This window comes from Enhydra lutris, unplaced genomic scaffold (assembly GCF_002288905.1).
Source record: "Enhydra lutris kenyoni isolate GAN:26980312 unplaced genomic scaffold, ASM228890v2 scaffoldscaffold16, whole genome shotgun sequence".
Lineage (NCBI taxonomy): Eukaryota > Metazoa > Chordata > Mammalia > Carnivora > Mustelidae > Enhydra > Enhydra lutris.
The window spans coordinates 3,282,287-3,300,690 of record NW_019154100.1 but is presented as its reverse complement, the minus strand read 5'-3'; the positions used below and the strand labels follow the sequence as shown (position 1 = coordinate 3,300,690).

Below are 18,404 nucleotides of genomic sequence, written 5' to 3'. Positions count from 1 at the left end.
GATTTAACAAAACTAATGCAGTCTATCTTGACAGCTATATTCAGTAGCTTAATGCTAAGCTTTTTATGCTGAATACAGAACAGAATGAATTTTCCACCGGTGTTTTGACTAGGAGGTTTTAAGATTCCTAGTCACTTAAGACAGCAGTCTGAGACTGCTTGATAAAACAAGCATTGGCTATTTCATAACTACCCATAAAAGCGTTCAATATTTAAGAGAAATGAGAAACTCAAGGCAAAGACATTTTGAAAATATATGCTTGAACCAAAATCTGGACTCTGAGTAAACATCCTTCAGTAAACACCCAGAAAGACTTGCAGCTGTGGCATCTGCAACTTAAAATAACAAGATGAAGATCTCCAAGTAAAAGATAAATGATATCGTAAAAGTTTCTTATCAAAAGAAAATACATTTTCTGATGGAATTTATGTAGGGAAAGGCTTTATGCCAAAGCTTATTTCATACATTGTAGAAATACCGGAACCTTTCAATTTGGAGTTCAGTCTGAATATATGCAAGGCAATATTCTTTTCTGTTTTGCCATTACATTCTCTTTTTACAAACTGCAGATTAATTTTTCCTGCAAGGACACCTTTTTGGTTTAGTTTTGTCTGTAACTATGGCTACTGTACGTTGTTGACTTTATGGCAAAATATCAAATTCTAGATGAACTGACAACCAGGCAGTAATGAGATCGGAGAGCTTCCCCTTTAAAAAAAAATTAAAAATTTAACATTATACCAAAATATGATACAGACATATTCTAAAATACACATACATATTTTCACATGGATTAGAACTATATCTCCCAAAGGGCAAATGCTCTCTTGTATAAATTAGATTGCAGGAGAATGGAGACCCCTGGTTTGATTTACACAGCCTAGCTAACCACTAACGATAAACACAAGCTCTGTTATAATTCAGTATGCAACTGAGCTAGTCTTCCATGCCAGCAGAGGGGGGGGAAAAAAATCATTCTTCTTTTCTGAAGTTGCCCATCTCTATCCATTTCTGTTGAATTACCACAATTGCCCAGATAAAACATTTGAGAGTATGTCAGCTTTAATTAATGTAACATGACCTGATCATTTCCACAGTTAAGAATAAAGAAGTTTGCATTCTTCAAATCCAAAGCTCAACCTGGAGATTATGCTAAGTTGCTTCATTCATAGTCCATACTCCTCTGCTCATGTCAGAAGGACAGCATTTGTCCCCTCTAGTGATAAACAAATTATACATGAAATCAATTCCACTTCACAATCATTTTCCCTATTGGGTATTATCTTTCCTTCTCTGCTCCCTCCAGTTAAGCCCACATCCTGTAACTTGCTAATGAGCTGGGGGCTTTCTGTTCCAGGTGGCACCCCCTGCCTCGAAGTCATGACATTTCCCATTTCGAATGCTGCTGACATTTTTCGACAGCTCCTGCTAACTAGCCTTTTTGACCTGCACTAAGAGGAACTCATCTGATCGAATCCTCTAACCTGCCAATCATTCCAGCAAATGATCTTCACAGTCACTCCCAAGGCAGGAATGGAGGGGAAAAAAAAAAAAAAAAAAAAAAAAAAAGGAAATGCGAAGGAGAGAATGAGGGAGTAGGCGAGCGGTTGCCTCTGCAGCTACCTAATGAGAATACTTTAAGTCTCTGAGGCAGCTGAAACACTGAAAAACTGGTGGGAAAATTAGGACACAACTGAATGCCTGGCTCTGTAATTACTGATTTCTTTCCATCCTGAGATCATTTTGAGAGCAACACCTCTGAGATGTGCCAGTTTCTAGAGAACACAAGAACACCCTACCTTTCGCAGAGAAAATAGATTTATTTCTCCTGCCACTATCAATATGCAATTCTCATAATCCCACTCTGCCAAACGGCATCCTTTGCAGAATTCATTATGTGCTCTAAGCTTGTTAAGTGTGCATTTATTTGTAAACTAAGGATGAATATCATGTTTGCCACAATGAAGAAAGGACCTTTTTTTTTTTTCCAGGCATATTTTAAACACTGTCATTTAGGGGTGTTGATTTTTACCCATTTACATAAAAACAAACAGGTATGGTGGAGGCTGGCTTTGTGCTCAGGGAGGATTTAACACTGACAACAGAGGATAATCTGGGCATTCCTAATTAATGGAGATCAAATAATTTCTTCCTTCCAGATTTTTTTCTTGCTGTGCACAGTTCACTTATGGGTTCCCAGCCCACGGAATAACCCAATTACTTTAGAAAGAGAGATCAGTACATGGATCACCACTCTAGGTATCTCAGTATGAATGGGATTTGTTGACCAAGGAATGATACAATATAATTATGTGTTATCATTACACCACTGTATGTAATAATGTAAAATAAATACTGTACATGACTTAATTGCACATGATAATCACACATCTTTCCCCATTTATAGTAATTAGGCCAATAGCCCCATTTACAGTAATTATTATATGTAATTGAGGGCATTTTACTAATTGCATTGAAATTGATAATCTGGAGCAATTAAAAATCCAAGGGCACTATACATAATGCAAACTACATTAAGAGAATAGGGATAATTTAAAGGAAAAAAAATTCACCCAATATGGAAGTTAACGGTGCAGTACTCGATTCCATGGTTGGCATATGTGGTGAAATCTATTCTGAGATAAATTTCCATCAATTTCTGCAGCTTTGGTATTGTTTTTGTCTTAGACTTTGTACATTGTTTCCTTGGGTGGAAAAATAATCCTTTGACTAATCTGTGATGTTATCCTAACAACTCTAGGACTGTTGAAAAATTATTCTACTTGGCTGTGTGAGTGTACAGTGTGTGTCTGTGTGTGTGTGTGTACATGTGTGTGTGCGCACGCATTGGTAAAGGAAACAGCTACCCTAAATTCCAAAAGAGACTCAGTAAATTATTCATTTGCACAAGCAATTTGATGTTCTTAAAAGCTTTATTCATAGAAGCATCTCAGAGTATTGCAAACATTTTGTTAAATATACTTGTAATAATTTAGCTAAAATGTTTAACTCTGTTAGACTTGAAATACATTTGGGTTGCAGTTTTCATTACATTTGCTATCTCTGGAATTTTAATGTGCCTGAGGACCTGAATCCCTGGCTTTTGTCCCAGGGTCCCAGGGTCTATCCCTCCCTGATCCCACTCCCTGTTTCTACCCAGACAAAGCTTCCACGTGAGGAATATCTCAGGAGGAGTGATGAGCATCTGTGGGACAATGGGAACAGTTTCAAGCTTCTTTTCGCCTTCCCTTCTCGACACTGTCATTTAGACATTGTCCTCCATGCATTCAAATGTCATCCCAGACCATCAGCCCACTTCAACTCAAACAGCCTCCTTTTATGCTCAGACACTTCTTAGAGCATCCGCAGACCACAAAGACTGTCTTGTGGGACTCAGCTGCTATCCTGGTATTAATAATACAATACAGTGCACTTAGGGCATAGACGATTCCCTCTGTATCCCAAATTCATAAGAATCAACATTAAATGAAAGGGAAAAATAGAGCACCTGAACTGATTATAACTACTTGTTATATGTGACTGCTAACTTCATAATAGTTTGGTCAAGCATTCTAATAGATATCTTGCTTACTAGCCATATCACATCTTGTGCCCATCACTTATAAGAAAGCTTCATTCATATTATGCTGCTGGCTAAATAGTCCCTAAGAAATTAATTTGGGTTTTAAAAAGACAGAAGATGCCAGTTGCAGTGCCTTCCCCCACCCTCACTCCACAATTTGAAAGCTCATCTGACCTGGAAAATCGAATCACAAAGATACAGCTAATTTTTGAGCATCCATGGACTGATGAACCAATTTGTAGAGCATCACACCAGTTTCTTCCCTTTTAGCCATTTTGCTTTTAAAAACTCTCAGAGAAAGGAAAACGAAAAGCAAGGGCAAAAAGCAATTTTTTTTTTAATTTAAAAATATCACTCTGAATTCTGGTTTTAAGAAAAGCACACTGAAATACTTAAAGGTAATGGAGCATCATGTAAGTAAAAGTAATGGTTTAGAAAAACAATGTGTATATACGTGTGTGTGTGTGTGTGTGTGTGTGTGTGTATGAGAGACAGCAGGAGAGGGAAGGACGGAGAGACAATGAGTATGATAAAGCAAATGTAGTAGAATGCAAACACTGGAAAGTAGGTGAAGGGTAACAGGACTTCTTTGTACTCTTCTTGCAACTATTCCACAAGTCTGAAATTATGTCAATCCAAAAAAATTATGTACCCTGGGAAGCATGATATATTTAACTTTATTTTCATTCTGCTTTGTGACAATGCCAGGACATAATTAAGCAGAATTAGATAGTAATGGCCTTCGATTCCTTTGCTAATCCATTCATAGGGTTGGTGGTGGTGATGTAGGGTACAGATCAGAGGTGACACAAGGAGAGGCAAGGGTAGAGGGACAAGATGGGAGGGAGAGAAGAGAAGGGACAAGCACCCTTAGCCTACTATTTTGCATCCGAGTTTAGAGGACATAATAGACTTTCCAGAGTGGAGGGAAGCTAAGGAAAGGGGGGTGTAGATGGGGTGGGGAAAGCAAACCGCCAACATTCCAGCCTCTTCTCAATCTGGTGTTCATAACATGCATTATGCATTTGTGGTTCACAGCACCCTCAATTTCCCCAAATGAGATGTATTTTTTCGTCTGCAGCAATGTGGGAGTAATGACACAAACCAGGGATTCTTCCAGTTAAAACCTGTGAGGAACACTAAGGTTTGTTTCCTCCTCTGCCTGTTACTTCCACAACTATTGTCAACTGCATGAGACAACAGAGATAATAAAACTGTAGTCATTTGATAGGGAAAAAAATCTGTAGGGTCATGCAGAAAATAAGTTATTGCAGGAAAAAAAACAGAAAACTTCCTGCTGCTAAAGGGGAGCTACAACTAATACCTGAATTTCTTACACTGTGCTAAGTGTTAATAAGTATTATCTCCTTTTGTGTCTGTAGTTGAGAAAATGCAACATGGCTTAAAAAGACCCTTCGTCAAAAATATCACACAATGAAAATGCTGTTATGCCATTAAAATTGGAATTACCCTCTGTACTTGTTTGATTTTTTTTCCTTGGTAATGTACAGGCCAGGCAAGGTGCCTTCTGGCTACATTCCTTGCTTTGTAGAAGCTTCAGAGACTGCTAAACCCAGAGCTCTCTCCTGAGGGGTTCCTTGAGAAAAGACTGGCCCTGTTCACAGCTCAGCAGAAGGGATCAGGGCTCTGTGCTGGGCCCAGGGCAATCTAGTCAGTCAGCAACTTATGGAGTGATTGGATTGACACAACAGCCTCGCTCAAAGCTTTGTTTTCTGCTTCATGAGGATGCCTACACCAATCAGAGCTGCTCCTGAGGAAGGTTGGAATCTGAGGAAAATAGCTCATTGACAGACTATCCCGGAAACAGAGGGATGAAGGGAAATGACAATAAGCAGGATTCATGAATAAGCAGAAATGGGCCGGCGGAAGCCATGTGATGAAGAAAAGAGGAAAATGTTAGCAGAGGCACAGCTGGAAAAAGCGAGCTGCCATAACGTCACAGCACAGAGGACAGCAAGAGCTGGCGGCTACCACAGGAACAGTTACCAGAGCTCAGTCGGTGGTTCAGGTGGTAGAAAAAGTAAGGCTCCCGTTGGATTCTGATGGACGCCCAGTCTTTGTGAGGCCTGTCTGTGCAGCTGCGGAGGCTGTCAGCCTTGTTCTGCCTAATTTCCCAAAGCAACCTCAACAAGGACCACTGTTAACTGAAGAAACCTGACCGTCCTCCTTCCCCTGTAAGATCCCAACACCCACTGCCTCGTGGTCTCTCCTGTTCCTGCGGCACAGCCCTTCCTGTCATTCTCAATGCTGTCTCTGTCCCTCTCACTCTGCCACTTGTCCTCTCCCTTGAAGGCATCCCTTCCTTACACATTTCAAGCTTCTCTTAGACGGCTATCGTCTAGAACCGAAACATAGTTTTACTGGTTGAATGCCGTTTAATTTTCCCGATTCCTTTTTTACAAGGCAGGCAGGGTAAATGGGCTTCATCAGTGCTGTCCAGAAGAGTGTTATGTGACACTGGAGAGGTTCTGTGTCTGCTCTGTCCCCAGTAAGTGGCCACGAGTCATGTGGAGCTAATGAGCACTTGAGATGGGGTTCTGCTACTGAGGAAACAAAATTGTGATTTAATTTTAATTAATTAAAAATTAAATGGAAAGAGCACATGTGGCTAGGGGGTTACCATGTTGGATAGTGTAACTGCAGTATTCTTCCCTAAAAGAATAGGGAAAGGAAGGAAAGGGATGGATTTTCCTATTCTGTCTTTAGTTGATTATTTTATTTCATAAACATACAGTTCTCAAATATTTACTGAAGATTTCATAATATGTGGTTCAAAGGCTATTTGCATTAACATCCTCTGGGGTCCTCTTCAAAGTGGATTCACGGACCCCAGGAACTTGCGATTTTAAAAACTTCCCAGCGCATGAGAACACCTGAACTAATGTTCAGATAATAATGCCAGAGGGTCTTTCTTACCCCTGTATTCAGCAAAAGGAGTAGACAGAGTGACCAGGCAGTTCCTATCTCAATTTAGAATGACTGGAAAATTAAGCTCAGCACAGGTGCGTGTTTGGGATTCCTAGATGCAAATGTGAGTGATAACAAATGGATGTGGCATTTAATGGCTCTGGTCTTTTCTTTGGGAAAAATTTCAATGCACATTTTAAGGCTCTCTCAGACTTTAGGATGGTCTTAGCCTAAAAAGAATGGGGACAATCTCTGAAAGCATTAGTCTACTAACATCTTTAGAGGCTAACAACACAAAGGAAGCACAGTATTTTGACCATTTAGTGGCACCTACCCCATTTAAAACATTTTTTAAAAATATTTTATTTATTTATTTGACAGAGATGACAAGTAGGCAGAGAGGCAGAGAGAGGGGGGAAGCAGGCTCCCTGCTGAGCAGAGAGACCAATGTGGGGCTCGATCCCAGGACTCTGGGATCATGACCTGAGCCGAAGGCAGAGGCTTTAACCCACTGAGCCACCCAGGCGCCCCACCTACCCCATTTTTAACTTAGGTGCAGGGAGTTTTCTTTTCTTTTAATTTGGTTATAAGACTCTGAAACCGAAGTTGCTTTCTGCTGCAAAGAAAAATGCTTCTCATTAGCATTTTTCCACTAAGGCCACTTTATGCAAATCCAGTATTATTAACTAAATAATTGAGGTGACCTTAGTATGCAAGTTTAGAAACAATTTGGCACTGAGGTATAGGAGGAAAGTTAGGACTTAGAACCGCTCTCCATCATCTCAAAAAGAGAAGTGAAGCAATGCACTTTTCACCCTGACTTGCGAGACTCCCCAAAGACATGTGGCTGAAATGCTAGATTACAGTTTTAGCTTAGTTGGGCCCTGAACCTCTTTCCCACCCCTCTACTTCCCAATTCCTTTGGGCTTTACAGAGAGCCCAGAATTGGTACATTTGAGAAAAACTAAACATGCCACAGCCTGCTCGAAACAGTTAATTAATTCATCAATGACAAAACCAAAATCTAGGGAATTACATGTTTTTCTGTACAAATGCTCTTATTTATGTAGACTTTTTGCTCTGTCATATCTACAATACAGACATTAATATTCAGCTATTGGTCAGAGTAAGTTCCACACCCAGATGTAGCAGGTCCACATACAGGTTATATTATTTGATCTCTAAGATGGCCTCATTTGAGTAAAATTAAAAACCCACAAAGGTGAGAAATTAAAATGGTTTCTTTTTCTGCTGGCTGACAGAAAACTCTTAGAATCCAGCTGTTTCCTCAATATAATATTGACTCGAGCTGAGGTATTTGGATTTGGAAGAAAGCAACATAAACGATAATATTAGAGCCTCAAAAGTTGATGTAAAAAGGAGAAAACGCAAAGAGAACATATATGTATTATTATCGAATAATTCTAGAGGAATTAGCCTGCATAACCTTAAATCTAGATCAAAAAATATACCACAAAGAAAATACATTTTCCTAAAAGCCTTCAAAACCAGGATGACTGCTCTTTACAAACCTTTTCTTGATTAGCAATCCTGAGACCTTACGGGCAGTGTTTCTGTCCAGTCAGCTTGACTTGATTTTGCAAGGAGAAGCTGACCTGATGCACCTTCGAGCAGCTTTGACTGGCTAGGTAGGCTCAGGCAACACAAATGAAATCCACCTTTGGTTTTGTTTTACTGAATTGGCTGTGGGATTTCTAAAGCCAGGCGCCCTCATTATGGTAACGCAGCCTAAATACTTTTAAAAACCATATGCTACAAACCTCATGAATTAAAACTATTCTCAGACCCAGGAGGTAACTCAGCCCACTCTTTGTGTGACCAACTGAAATTCAGAATGGGAATACAAACACTATGGAGGGAATGAACTTGTGCTATGTAACATTTGTATTCAATGGGGAGAAATAACCTGAAGAAGGCAGACTTTTAAGCACGGAGCAGCAAGTCTATCAGTAACATTTTCTGACTGGCATTTATACATCACATTTTACCTGGGGATCTTTCATTTCCATCAATCAAAAGTCACCACCATATTCCCAAGAGGCACACTGATGTAGGCAACAGCGAAGTCCCCCATACAGCTCAAGGTTGTGGCACATCACCCCCAAGACAAGGGGGGCAGTTTCATTTGTTCTTTTTGCCATGCTGGCAATTCAGCCCTATTCACATATTTCCTATTAAGAAGAAGAAGGAAGAGGGGCTCTTGCAATGCTGTGTATATCCTTCGATTGACTGGAACATTTAATTACTGAATATCCACACGAGCAAGGCATATTTGGACTAGCAAATAAAAAGCCTTCCCCACAAAAAAGTGTGTTCTCTATTTGCTTCAGAGCTATGTTACATTAAACAGAAAGATACATATAGGCATAAAATTCCAAACACACACACACACACACACACACACACACACACACACACACACACACGAAAATCCAGACATTTCCATCTGGCAATAAAGACACAGCCCTTTCAGAAGTGGCTGTCTTCTGCTTGTTTCTGCGAAGCATGTGTGACTAGAACAGGCTAGAGATGGCCTTGTTTAGAGGATGCTTCCTATCCGCAAAAGAGCAGGGGTCAAGGAATTGAACAGGAAAAAAAGAAAAACTTCATCATCATGATAAGGTCTGTACTAAGGGCCAGGGAGGAATCAGAAGTGGGCTAAGTAGCCCACACGGCAGCAGAGCTAAACGAGGGAGCTTCTCTTTCCAAGGGAAGCAGCCACGATTCAGTTATACACACAAAATTCTGGCAGGACTGTGAGCCCAGTAGTGCCAGAGTTGCTGATTAGAAAACAAACAAACAAAAAAACCCAAGAATCCAGACTTTGTGTAAAATCTCTCCATTTAAAAATGAGAGCCACAAATCTGAAAAATTGTGTGGACCCAATAAAGCAGATCTGTGACTTAGATACAGCCCAAGGTTCAACCTTTTTCTAACCTCAACAAAGAATGTATGAGCAGTTAAAATGATTTGCTTATAACTGAAATGGTTTATGATTGCATAAATAAAATACAGTGTTGGCCAGGATCCAGCAGGTACCTGAAAATATGACTAACTGTACTGTCCTCAGTAGAATCTGTGCTGAATGCCATAATGAACACAAGAGATTCATAGGACATGTAGGGGGAAAAAGAAGAATCTGAAATAGTCCATTTAAAAGATCTATTCAATGTCTATTCATTATTACTTTCCAGGCAAAGTAGGTCACCTTACCTGTGCTTTATTGAGAATGCTGTGCTCATCAGTGCTTGCTATTTGATAGACTTTTGCCATAACTATTGTTTTTCCCGAAGGCCCGCATGCTTTCTCCAGCTTCTGGCTGTAATCTTACATTTGGGACGGTAAAAATAGAAGACACTGTGGACAGAATAAAGAGTTTCCATTTATATATTTATAGATTCTTTATAATCTTTCCTTGTAAAACACAGAGACTGAGATGCAATTCCAGATGTCCAGCCCATAAAAACATCATGAAATGTCAAGTGGTAATAGCCACAGACACATCAACAAAGATTTATACGCACATATGACGGCATGGTCTGCCTTCCCTTCAGAACCACAGGGCGGTTGATACACGTGCTCAGATTTCTCTGATCTAGAACAATGAACTTGGGTTGGAAACAACGTATCTTGCACTTCCTTCATGCCATTCTTTCATTTGTTCACTGGAGAAATATTTATGGAGCCCCACACTGTTCTAGGTATTTTGGAATCCTGCAGTGTATAAACCAGAATGAAAAAAAAAAAAAAACCCTTGTTCTTGCTGATTCCATTCGGGGGAGACAGATGATAAACAAACAAGTATATGAACTAGCATTAAGTGTTATGAAGAAAAATAAAGCAGGGAAAAGAAACTGGAAATGCCAGGGTGGAGGAAGGTCAGTGAAGGCTTTCTTTTCTCTTTTTTTTTTTTCTGTCTCTCTCTTTTTTAAAAGATTTTATTTATTTGACAGAAAGAGAGAGAGGGGGAGAGAGAGAGAGAGAAAGCACAAGCAGGCAGAGTAGCAGGCAGAGGGAGAAAGAGAAGCAGGCTCCTGCCAAGCAAGGAGCCTGATGCAGGACTCAATCCCAGGACCCTGGGATCATGACCTGAGCTGAAGGCAGCCGCTTAACCGACTGAGCCATCCAGGCATCCCTCTTTTCTTTTTTCTTTTCTTTTCTTTTCTTTTCTTTCTTTCTTTCCTTCCTTTCTCTCTCTCTCTGTCTTTCTTTATTTCTTAAGTAGGCTCCATACCTACCATGGAGTCCAATGCAAGGCTTGAACTCACAACACTGAGATTAAGACCTGAGCTGAAATCAAGACTTGGACGCTAAACCAACTGAGCTGCCCCGCTGCTCCTAGGGCCTTCTTAATAAGGTACATTTGAGCAGAGACCAAGGAGGTGAGAATGCAAGCCAGGCACAAATCTAGAGGAAAAGCAAGCACAAATGACAGGAATAGGAAAGAGCAAAGCTGACACCAAGGAGCAAGACAAGAAGCAGGCAAAACGAACGCTATTGTACAATGCAGGTGAAAGAGGACAGGGAGCGACGTGGGGCAGGGTGATAGCAGTGAAAAAGTGAGGACTGGTGTGCCCTTGCTCTATCTGGAAGGGAGCGCCAACAGGGTCTGTGGGAGAACTGGGGTTGAGTGTGACAAAAGAAGAGGCATCGAGGACAGCTTCCATCGGGGGAAGAACCATGTTGCCATTTATTGACAAGGGGGAGAGGAGAGAAGGAGCAAGTGTGGAGGGAAAGATCAGTTCAGTTTTGGTGACATCAAGCTCGAGACCTACCAGAGGGCCAAATGGAGATGCTGAAGAGTTGGTGGAACATGCAAGTCTGGAGTCAGGGAAGGTGGGACTGGAGACAGAAATTTGGAAAATGTCAATGTATAGATGATACTGAAAATCATGAGAGTGAATGAGATCACGTTGGCTCTGAGAGCGTATGCAGATAGAAAGACCTGGGGATGATGTGCTGGAGCACTCTAAAAGTGAGAAGACTGGCCGATGAGGAGAAATCCACAAAGAAGTCTGCAGAGAAGAGTTTAGGGAAGGAAAAGGAAAGCCCTGGGAGGATCCCGTCCTGGAATCCAAGCGAAGGAAATGTTATCAGGAAGCAATAGTACATAGTTGGATCTAGATGAAAGCTGGGGAAAGATCAACGGACAGAGACCTCAAGAACAGTCTGGAGCCTTGCACACGAAAGCCTTGTTCAAAAGGACTCACAAAAGAATGGAAGTCTAGGAACTGGAAGGAGTACATTTGTGTGAACCGGGTGTGTTTGTCTTATTTTTAAGAAGACGGCGTGAGGCTGCATTAATGGCTATAATGATGTTTTAGGATAATATACAGGACATATATAGGAATGAGCAGGAAAACTCACAAACATCAGAGCTGGAAAGGTCCTGAGGGATCACCATGTCTCTAAATGAGAAACCAGGAACCCAAGGAGACCAGGGCATTTGCCCAAAGTTGCCTGGCCAGTTCCCAGTGGAGCTGAAGCTAGAAGCCAGGTGGTCTGACTCCCAGTTCGGGGCTCTTCACACTGCACCAATTTGCTGGCCTTCTTTTACCGCAGATCTGAGTTTTGTGAATTAGCAAATGAATGTAATAAAATCAAGGACTCTGCGCTATGAAGTATATTTTGTTCATTTACTTTGACAAGGGTAGTTCAGCTTCAATAATTTATGTAACTTGATAGTATACACAGGAGAACGCCCTGTGGTGTATTTGGGAAAAGTAATGAATTTCTTCTAAATCAGCCCTCCATTTATTTCCCGGCAATTAAATTTCCGCAAAGAAGTGGGGCAAGGCTGTTGGGGTTTCTGGATAGAGGGAGAATGACAGGGTGCCACCAGAATCTGCCAGCTTTAACTACCAGATCCCCAGGTATCACTATTCTTGCTTGATGAATGTATAATTCCCCCTTTGGCGGCCCACTAACACGTCACTCCTAAATTTTGGTATTATGTAAACCACTGAGATTTTAAGGGATGGTATAGTAAAGATATTATATTGTTAAATGTTCTTCCAAAGCAGGGTCTGACATAAGCATACAACTTCATTTTTATACAAATCCACAGAACAACTGTAATGCTTTGTGTAACCAGGATTCTAACAACACTCGATACCCTTCTCACAGAGCTGGATACATTAAAGTAGGCCAAGAAGGCTCAAGCTCACTTTTAATTTATTTTTGTTCCAATTTTCTCCTTTTAACCCAGTTTTGCTTTCTGCTTGCATCCTTTTGTGGACATTCTTTTTAAAAAACGCTATGAACTATCTTTAAGAATGTAAGCACTATGGACTGAATGGCCTTCCTCCCAAATTCATATGTTAAAACCTTAATTCTCAACCTGATGGTATTTGGATATGGAGACTGTGGGTAGTAGTTAGGTTAGAGGAAGCTGTGAGGGTGGGGCCCACACGATGTGATGTTAGGGCCTTTCTAAGAAGAGAAGAGAGAGGGAGAGACTTCTCTCTGCCATTTGAGGACCCAGCTAGGTGGCTTTCTGCAAGTCAGGCAGAGGCTTCACCAGAACAAAATGTGCCAGCATGTCCATCTTGGACACCCTAGCTTCCGGAACTAAGAGAAATAAATGCTAGTTGTTTAAGCCACCACAAGCTAAGGTATATTTTGTTATAGCAGCCTGAGCAGGCGAATACCGTGACGTTCCCGGATTTGACGAATCTAAACCAGTCCTTGGTTGCTTAAGACAATCCATTTTATTCATTCATTCACTCATTCATTCATTCACTTAATTCATTAATTAATTCATTCATTTTTAAGACAATCCATTTATTGGCTCTGCAACACTTCTTCCCAGATGGACCTCCTTCGTAATCTCCTTGTTAAAAGGAAGCACGTGAGAATATCAACCTTGCTGCTGCCATTTGCCAGGTGGTAAACTTTTATCAGACTCCATACTAATGGGAAATTTAATTTGAATAATTTTTAAATATAGTCTGCTGAATTAACCTAGATAACAGAATCCCTGGCGGAAGTCCTTTCACCTACAAGAGCTAGTTCCCAAAGCTTCCGAAGTCTAGGAATTTTGTTTTGTAAACATGTTTACAAGGACTACCACGTTGTTCTAAATGGAAATGACTATAGTATTTAATACTGGGATTGTCCTTTCTTGGGACTGGATTTATGCTTCATAATGATTATCTGCTGGGCACAGAAATAGCATTTCTGTAACTCAAAATTGTTACCGGAGGCATTTAGCAGAATCTTGCTTTAAAAATATAAATGATTTTTCATCTTTATTCTCCCCCCTTCAAAAGGTTTCACTGCTCCTGATGTTTAACGTTAATGCAAAGACGTGTTTCTGCCAATGAATATCGCCTTATGGTTATGCTTCTGCAAATAGCCTGCTGTGAGCTGATAAAGGGATTAATGCAGCCAAAATTCTTAATCTGTGAAATTACAAATTAAATTCTCATATTAAAAATACCACCCTGAGGTATTTTTTGTGGTTTTAATTCCCCTCTGGTGTTCTGCATACATTGTGCTTGTTAATGACGGGGACAAGGCTGTCTCCGGTGGCAGCCTGCTGTCGAGTGATAATGTGTAGGCATTTACTTACTGATAGAAACTGGATTTAACCACCGGCTGATAAACTAAGTGGCAAGTGGGTAATAAGTCCATATTAACAGAAAAGTACTACGACAGAATTCAGAATTCGTAGACCATCAAAATCCTGGCTTAAACTCAATCATCGAGTCAGATGGGATTGAGATGTCACCAAGGAGGAGTGATATCAAGTTACAAGTCATACTAAATGGGAAAACAAACCATATGTTTGAATTTGATGAGCCATAAACAAATGAGCCCGTTTGTATCTTTTTTTTTTTTTGCCAGTATAGAAAGATGTGTCACTAATTCATGATTTTTCCACAGAAATTTCATTATTAATTTTTTAAAAAATGGGAAGAATTGTCATAATGGTCAATGGGTCGACTTTTAGAAAGAAAGTAGGGCAGAATATAGAATCAATATTGGTTGGGAATATATAAAATGTTAAAGAAGATTTACTAAGCATAAGGGGGAAGAGTGAGTAGTGGATTAATACAGCTATAGACAGTTAAGGATAAAAAGAAATTCAAATTAAATGTGGGATATCAAGAAAGACTTAGGGTAGAAATACGCAAGAGGAGTTGTTATTTGAGACTTAGCTACAAAATAAAGAGTTCCTGTTGTCAAGGAGAATCTAACGCTACAATGGGGGAAAAGCTTAAAGTCCAAGAGATTAAAGAAATAACTTTCTATATGTCTATGGTGTGTACCCAAGAATTAATAAACATATTATAAATACCTATGCAGGCAGTGTATTAATTTTTAAAGTAGTCAGAAAAGAATATGAGAAGGAAGATTTCGAATTGGCATTTGGAAAGAACATATCACCACTGAACAAAAATGTTCTTACTGCAAAATTTCGTAATAATTCTGTTTCACACTTTGGAAGAAAGATGAGATCCTCCCAGCCATAAATCGACCAAATATTTAAAATGTAATTGAAAAAGGCTGTGTAAATATGAACACTTTTGTAAAAACAAAAACCCACCCAGGAGTGTGTTTTGTTTTAAAAGATACGGAGAAGCACTGTCTGCATGGATACCAAGCGCATTTGTAGTTGAAATGAATTACAAGTCTTCGGTTCTTACATGTCAATTCAGTGCATTAGCCAATTGCCAACTCTGCTCGTCAGCTCACTGCATAGCAGCCCTTTTTAACGTTATTGTTACGACCAAGATGGTCTCTGAGAATCAAACAAAAACGAATCATTTCTCCTCTGTGTACTGCAGCCAGTTAAAAAGTACTGCATGCATAAAGCACTAAATATGTAAATCATATTTTCCTTTTCCTTTATGACCGCTCAGATCATTCCTTTGGACACACACATAATCAAATACAAAGACATGCAGTTGCAGACTGCAGAGCAGAGATAGCAAAAAAGGAATCCATTTTCTTCCTCTGTCTGGTAAGCTAGCAACTGAATGGCAGGATTCCACTAAATATACACACACATAACTCCCTTTCCCTCATTCCCTCTGTCTTACTGTCTCTCCCCCCGCCCCCACCTATAGACATACGCACATATATGTGTGTACATGTAATGCATATGCAAACATACATAATCTTATGTATGCACATGTAAAAACATACAAACCCTCCTACAAGTGCGTTACACAGAGATGCTAAAATGATATGTCTGCTTTGATTGGATGTCTCCGATTTGTCATACTCACTGTCGGTCAGTTCCCATAGCCGTGGGGGCAGGTCACTAAAATACTCGTGGCTCAAGGCAGCCTGTGCTGATAGTCTGTTCTTTGGGGAACACTGTAGGAGCTTGGAGGCCAGATCCTCTGCATAATTCACATAGCTGAGCCTGAAAACACAAGCAGAAAAGAGAAATCAGACCAAACAAGAAAATCCACTAAATAAGACATAAAGCTTACCCAATTTTTCTGGACCTATTTATTCTTGGCCAAAACCAAGTTAAATTATCCGCTGAAAATAAACAGAAGCAGAATTCAGTTTGGTTCTTAGAGCATCAATTAATTGAAACTAGCTTTTGCTCTTGATAGCCTCATCTCATTGATTTAAAATATTTCTACTATAAGCAGAAGGTTGATACCTTCAGGATAGAACAAGGTCCCAAGGTAGAAAATTTCAGGAGATAATTTATCAAACAGTTACCAGAATTTGTTCATAGAATCTATCTATTGCATACACATCTGGATATATTTATAGGAAAAGTAATACAAAATAACAAGGGGAATTAAAATAAAATGACTATTAAGTTCTCTAGTTACTAAAGTTACTTTTCCTCTAAGAATTTCCATTTTCTTACATTGAACATAAAATTATTGGCATAAGTACCCTGTCAAATATCAGCAATCATGATATGAACATGCAGGTTAACGAAGGGAATGTGTATAACCCATATGGGGCTGAATTATTTCAAGATGACCATTAAAACAATAGCAGATAGAAAATATGTAGACAGAAAATATAAGATTACCAAAAAAGCAGAGACGTCTCGTCTCCCATGTGGTACAACTTTCAAATGCATACCACATCACACAGTCCAGCTCAGCCTTGCTTCTTGTGGAATCTCTATTTCAATGCTCAGTACAATCAAGCCCAAATAATTAACATAAACATGATAATAAAAGTATTCCTGATAATGGCTGCCACTTATGGGGAGTTGAACACGTGTCAGACACCTTCCTAGGCACTTTCCACACACGCTCATATTTATTTTGTCTGACAAGGGAACTCTGTCTCCATGGAACAGCAGGGTCAGCTAAGTGGGAGTCAGAGACAGGCGTGGATTGCTCAATTAGCAGGTTGAGTGGCTTTAAACCCATCTAGAATTACTTGAAACTAAAGTAGTCTGCATTTGTTACGCTCTCAGACGATTTCCAAAGGCAACCCATGGATTCCTGAGTTTCTGCAACAAACTGCAACAGGGACACTGACCAGAGAGCGCCAGAGTGTGAAGGTAAGTTGTATCTGCTGGTGAGTATTTTTTCAAAAGTCTTGAAGCTACTAAACACACAGCCAATGAGCTTTCCTCAATAACCGGCTGTCCCGCTTCCCGTGCTCAAGCAGCTCTCCATCACTGATTGAAAACTGTTACGGAGCAAGGGAGGACTGGGGGTGAGGAAGAGGAAAGCAGGTAATGAACTTGGGTAGAGGAAGAAACAGGGAAGGAGCAAAGAAAAATACTACTCAGGACTCCGATGAGTCCTCTCTAGGTTTTCATACATGAAGGTCTCACAGACAGGGGTTTGGTATTTGGTTGCCCTAGTGGCTGTTTAAAAACCAAACCAAACCAAACCAAACCAAACCAAAAACCCCAAACTGATCTATGGATTGGTTTTAAATGCCTCTGCCTGACAAAGACAAATCTGTCCACAGAAAAAGGAGCCATTCTCAAAATTCTCTACGTACCCCCCACTTCTTTCCTGTAAGAGGGGCCAAGGCCATCCAAATTATTGCTGCCTCTTCCCAAGACTCCCATCATTAAAAACTTTTCATTAACATCTTTTAAAAAACCAAATGCAAAGTTTGAGATAGGGAGACTTCATGGTAAAAGCTGCACTTATACTGAGTGCAGAGTTTATGTATAATCACGGTGAACATGACTGTTGTATCACAGCTTTGATGAAATAGAACACCAGCACCAGACTGAGGCTAGAGTTGAGTTACAGACTTGATTCTGTACAAGAGTGACGAGCCACCTTATGTCTGCAGTCCCTCCTGCTCCAGTGAGCCACAGATCACACTCCGCCCAGTTGTTGATCCCATTCCTACCAAATATAAGGAATTAACCAATATAAGACAATCTCGTTTCTCCTCCCCCCAAATGACTAATATCAAATTTTAATGTTGATGAAATAATCAAATGCTTATCTGTGATATTCGGGTTATATAGAAATATTTTAATTATCATATAATTTTAATTTAGAAAGTCTATTTCCTCACTTGCATTTTAAGAACCACTTTTATTCTAACTCTCCACATTTTCAACAGCAGAGTCTTTGTCATTTACCAGAACCACTTTTTGAGTTCACCCAAGTTGTCTGAGATAGGATACTTCTAGGATATGTTTTTTGGACATTTTATCCCAAAGCATAAGTGCATTTTATCAGAATGCTAGAATGATTGTAGCTGTTTTCAATCTCTCATTGTGATGATCTATTTAAAAATCTTTCCTTGTAATTTCATTAATTTTTGTTTTATATGTTATAAAGCTGGGTAATTTAATGCATAACAGTTTAGCACTTTTGTCTTTTCCTGATAAATTTAGTCTTCAATCTCTCTGTAGCAACCTTCTTTATTTTCAAAAGGGTTTTGGGCTAAAATTTATTTTTTT

The 18,404-nt window shown here is 39.8% G+C and overlaps 1 protein-coding gene across 2 annotated transcripts in view; it reads right to left on the bottom strand.

Moving 5' to 3' along the window:
• Window positions 1–18,404, bottom strand: part of LOC111147311 (cyclin dependent kinase 14) — a 584,276-nt gene that overhangs the window by 72,943 nt on the left and 492,929 nt on the right. The window contains exons 13-14 of one of the 2 annotated variants that reach the window (XM_022503295.1): window positions 15,769–15,908; window positions 9,746–9,889 (exon numbers count right to left, since the gene is read on the bottom strand). In XM_022503295.1, coding sequence (XP_022359003.1) covers window positions 9,774–9,889; window positions 15,769–15,908 — 256 coding nt within the window. In that variant the 3' untranslated portion in view covers window positions 9,746–9,773. Of the gene's footprint in view, window positions 1–9,743; window positions 9,890–15,768; window positions 15,909–18,404 lie in introns of those variants that run through there. The other variant, XM_022503296.1, reaches the window with a different exon arrangement.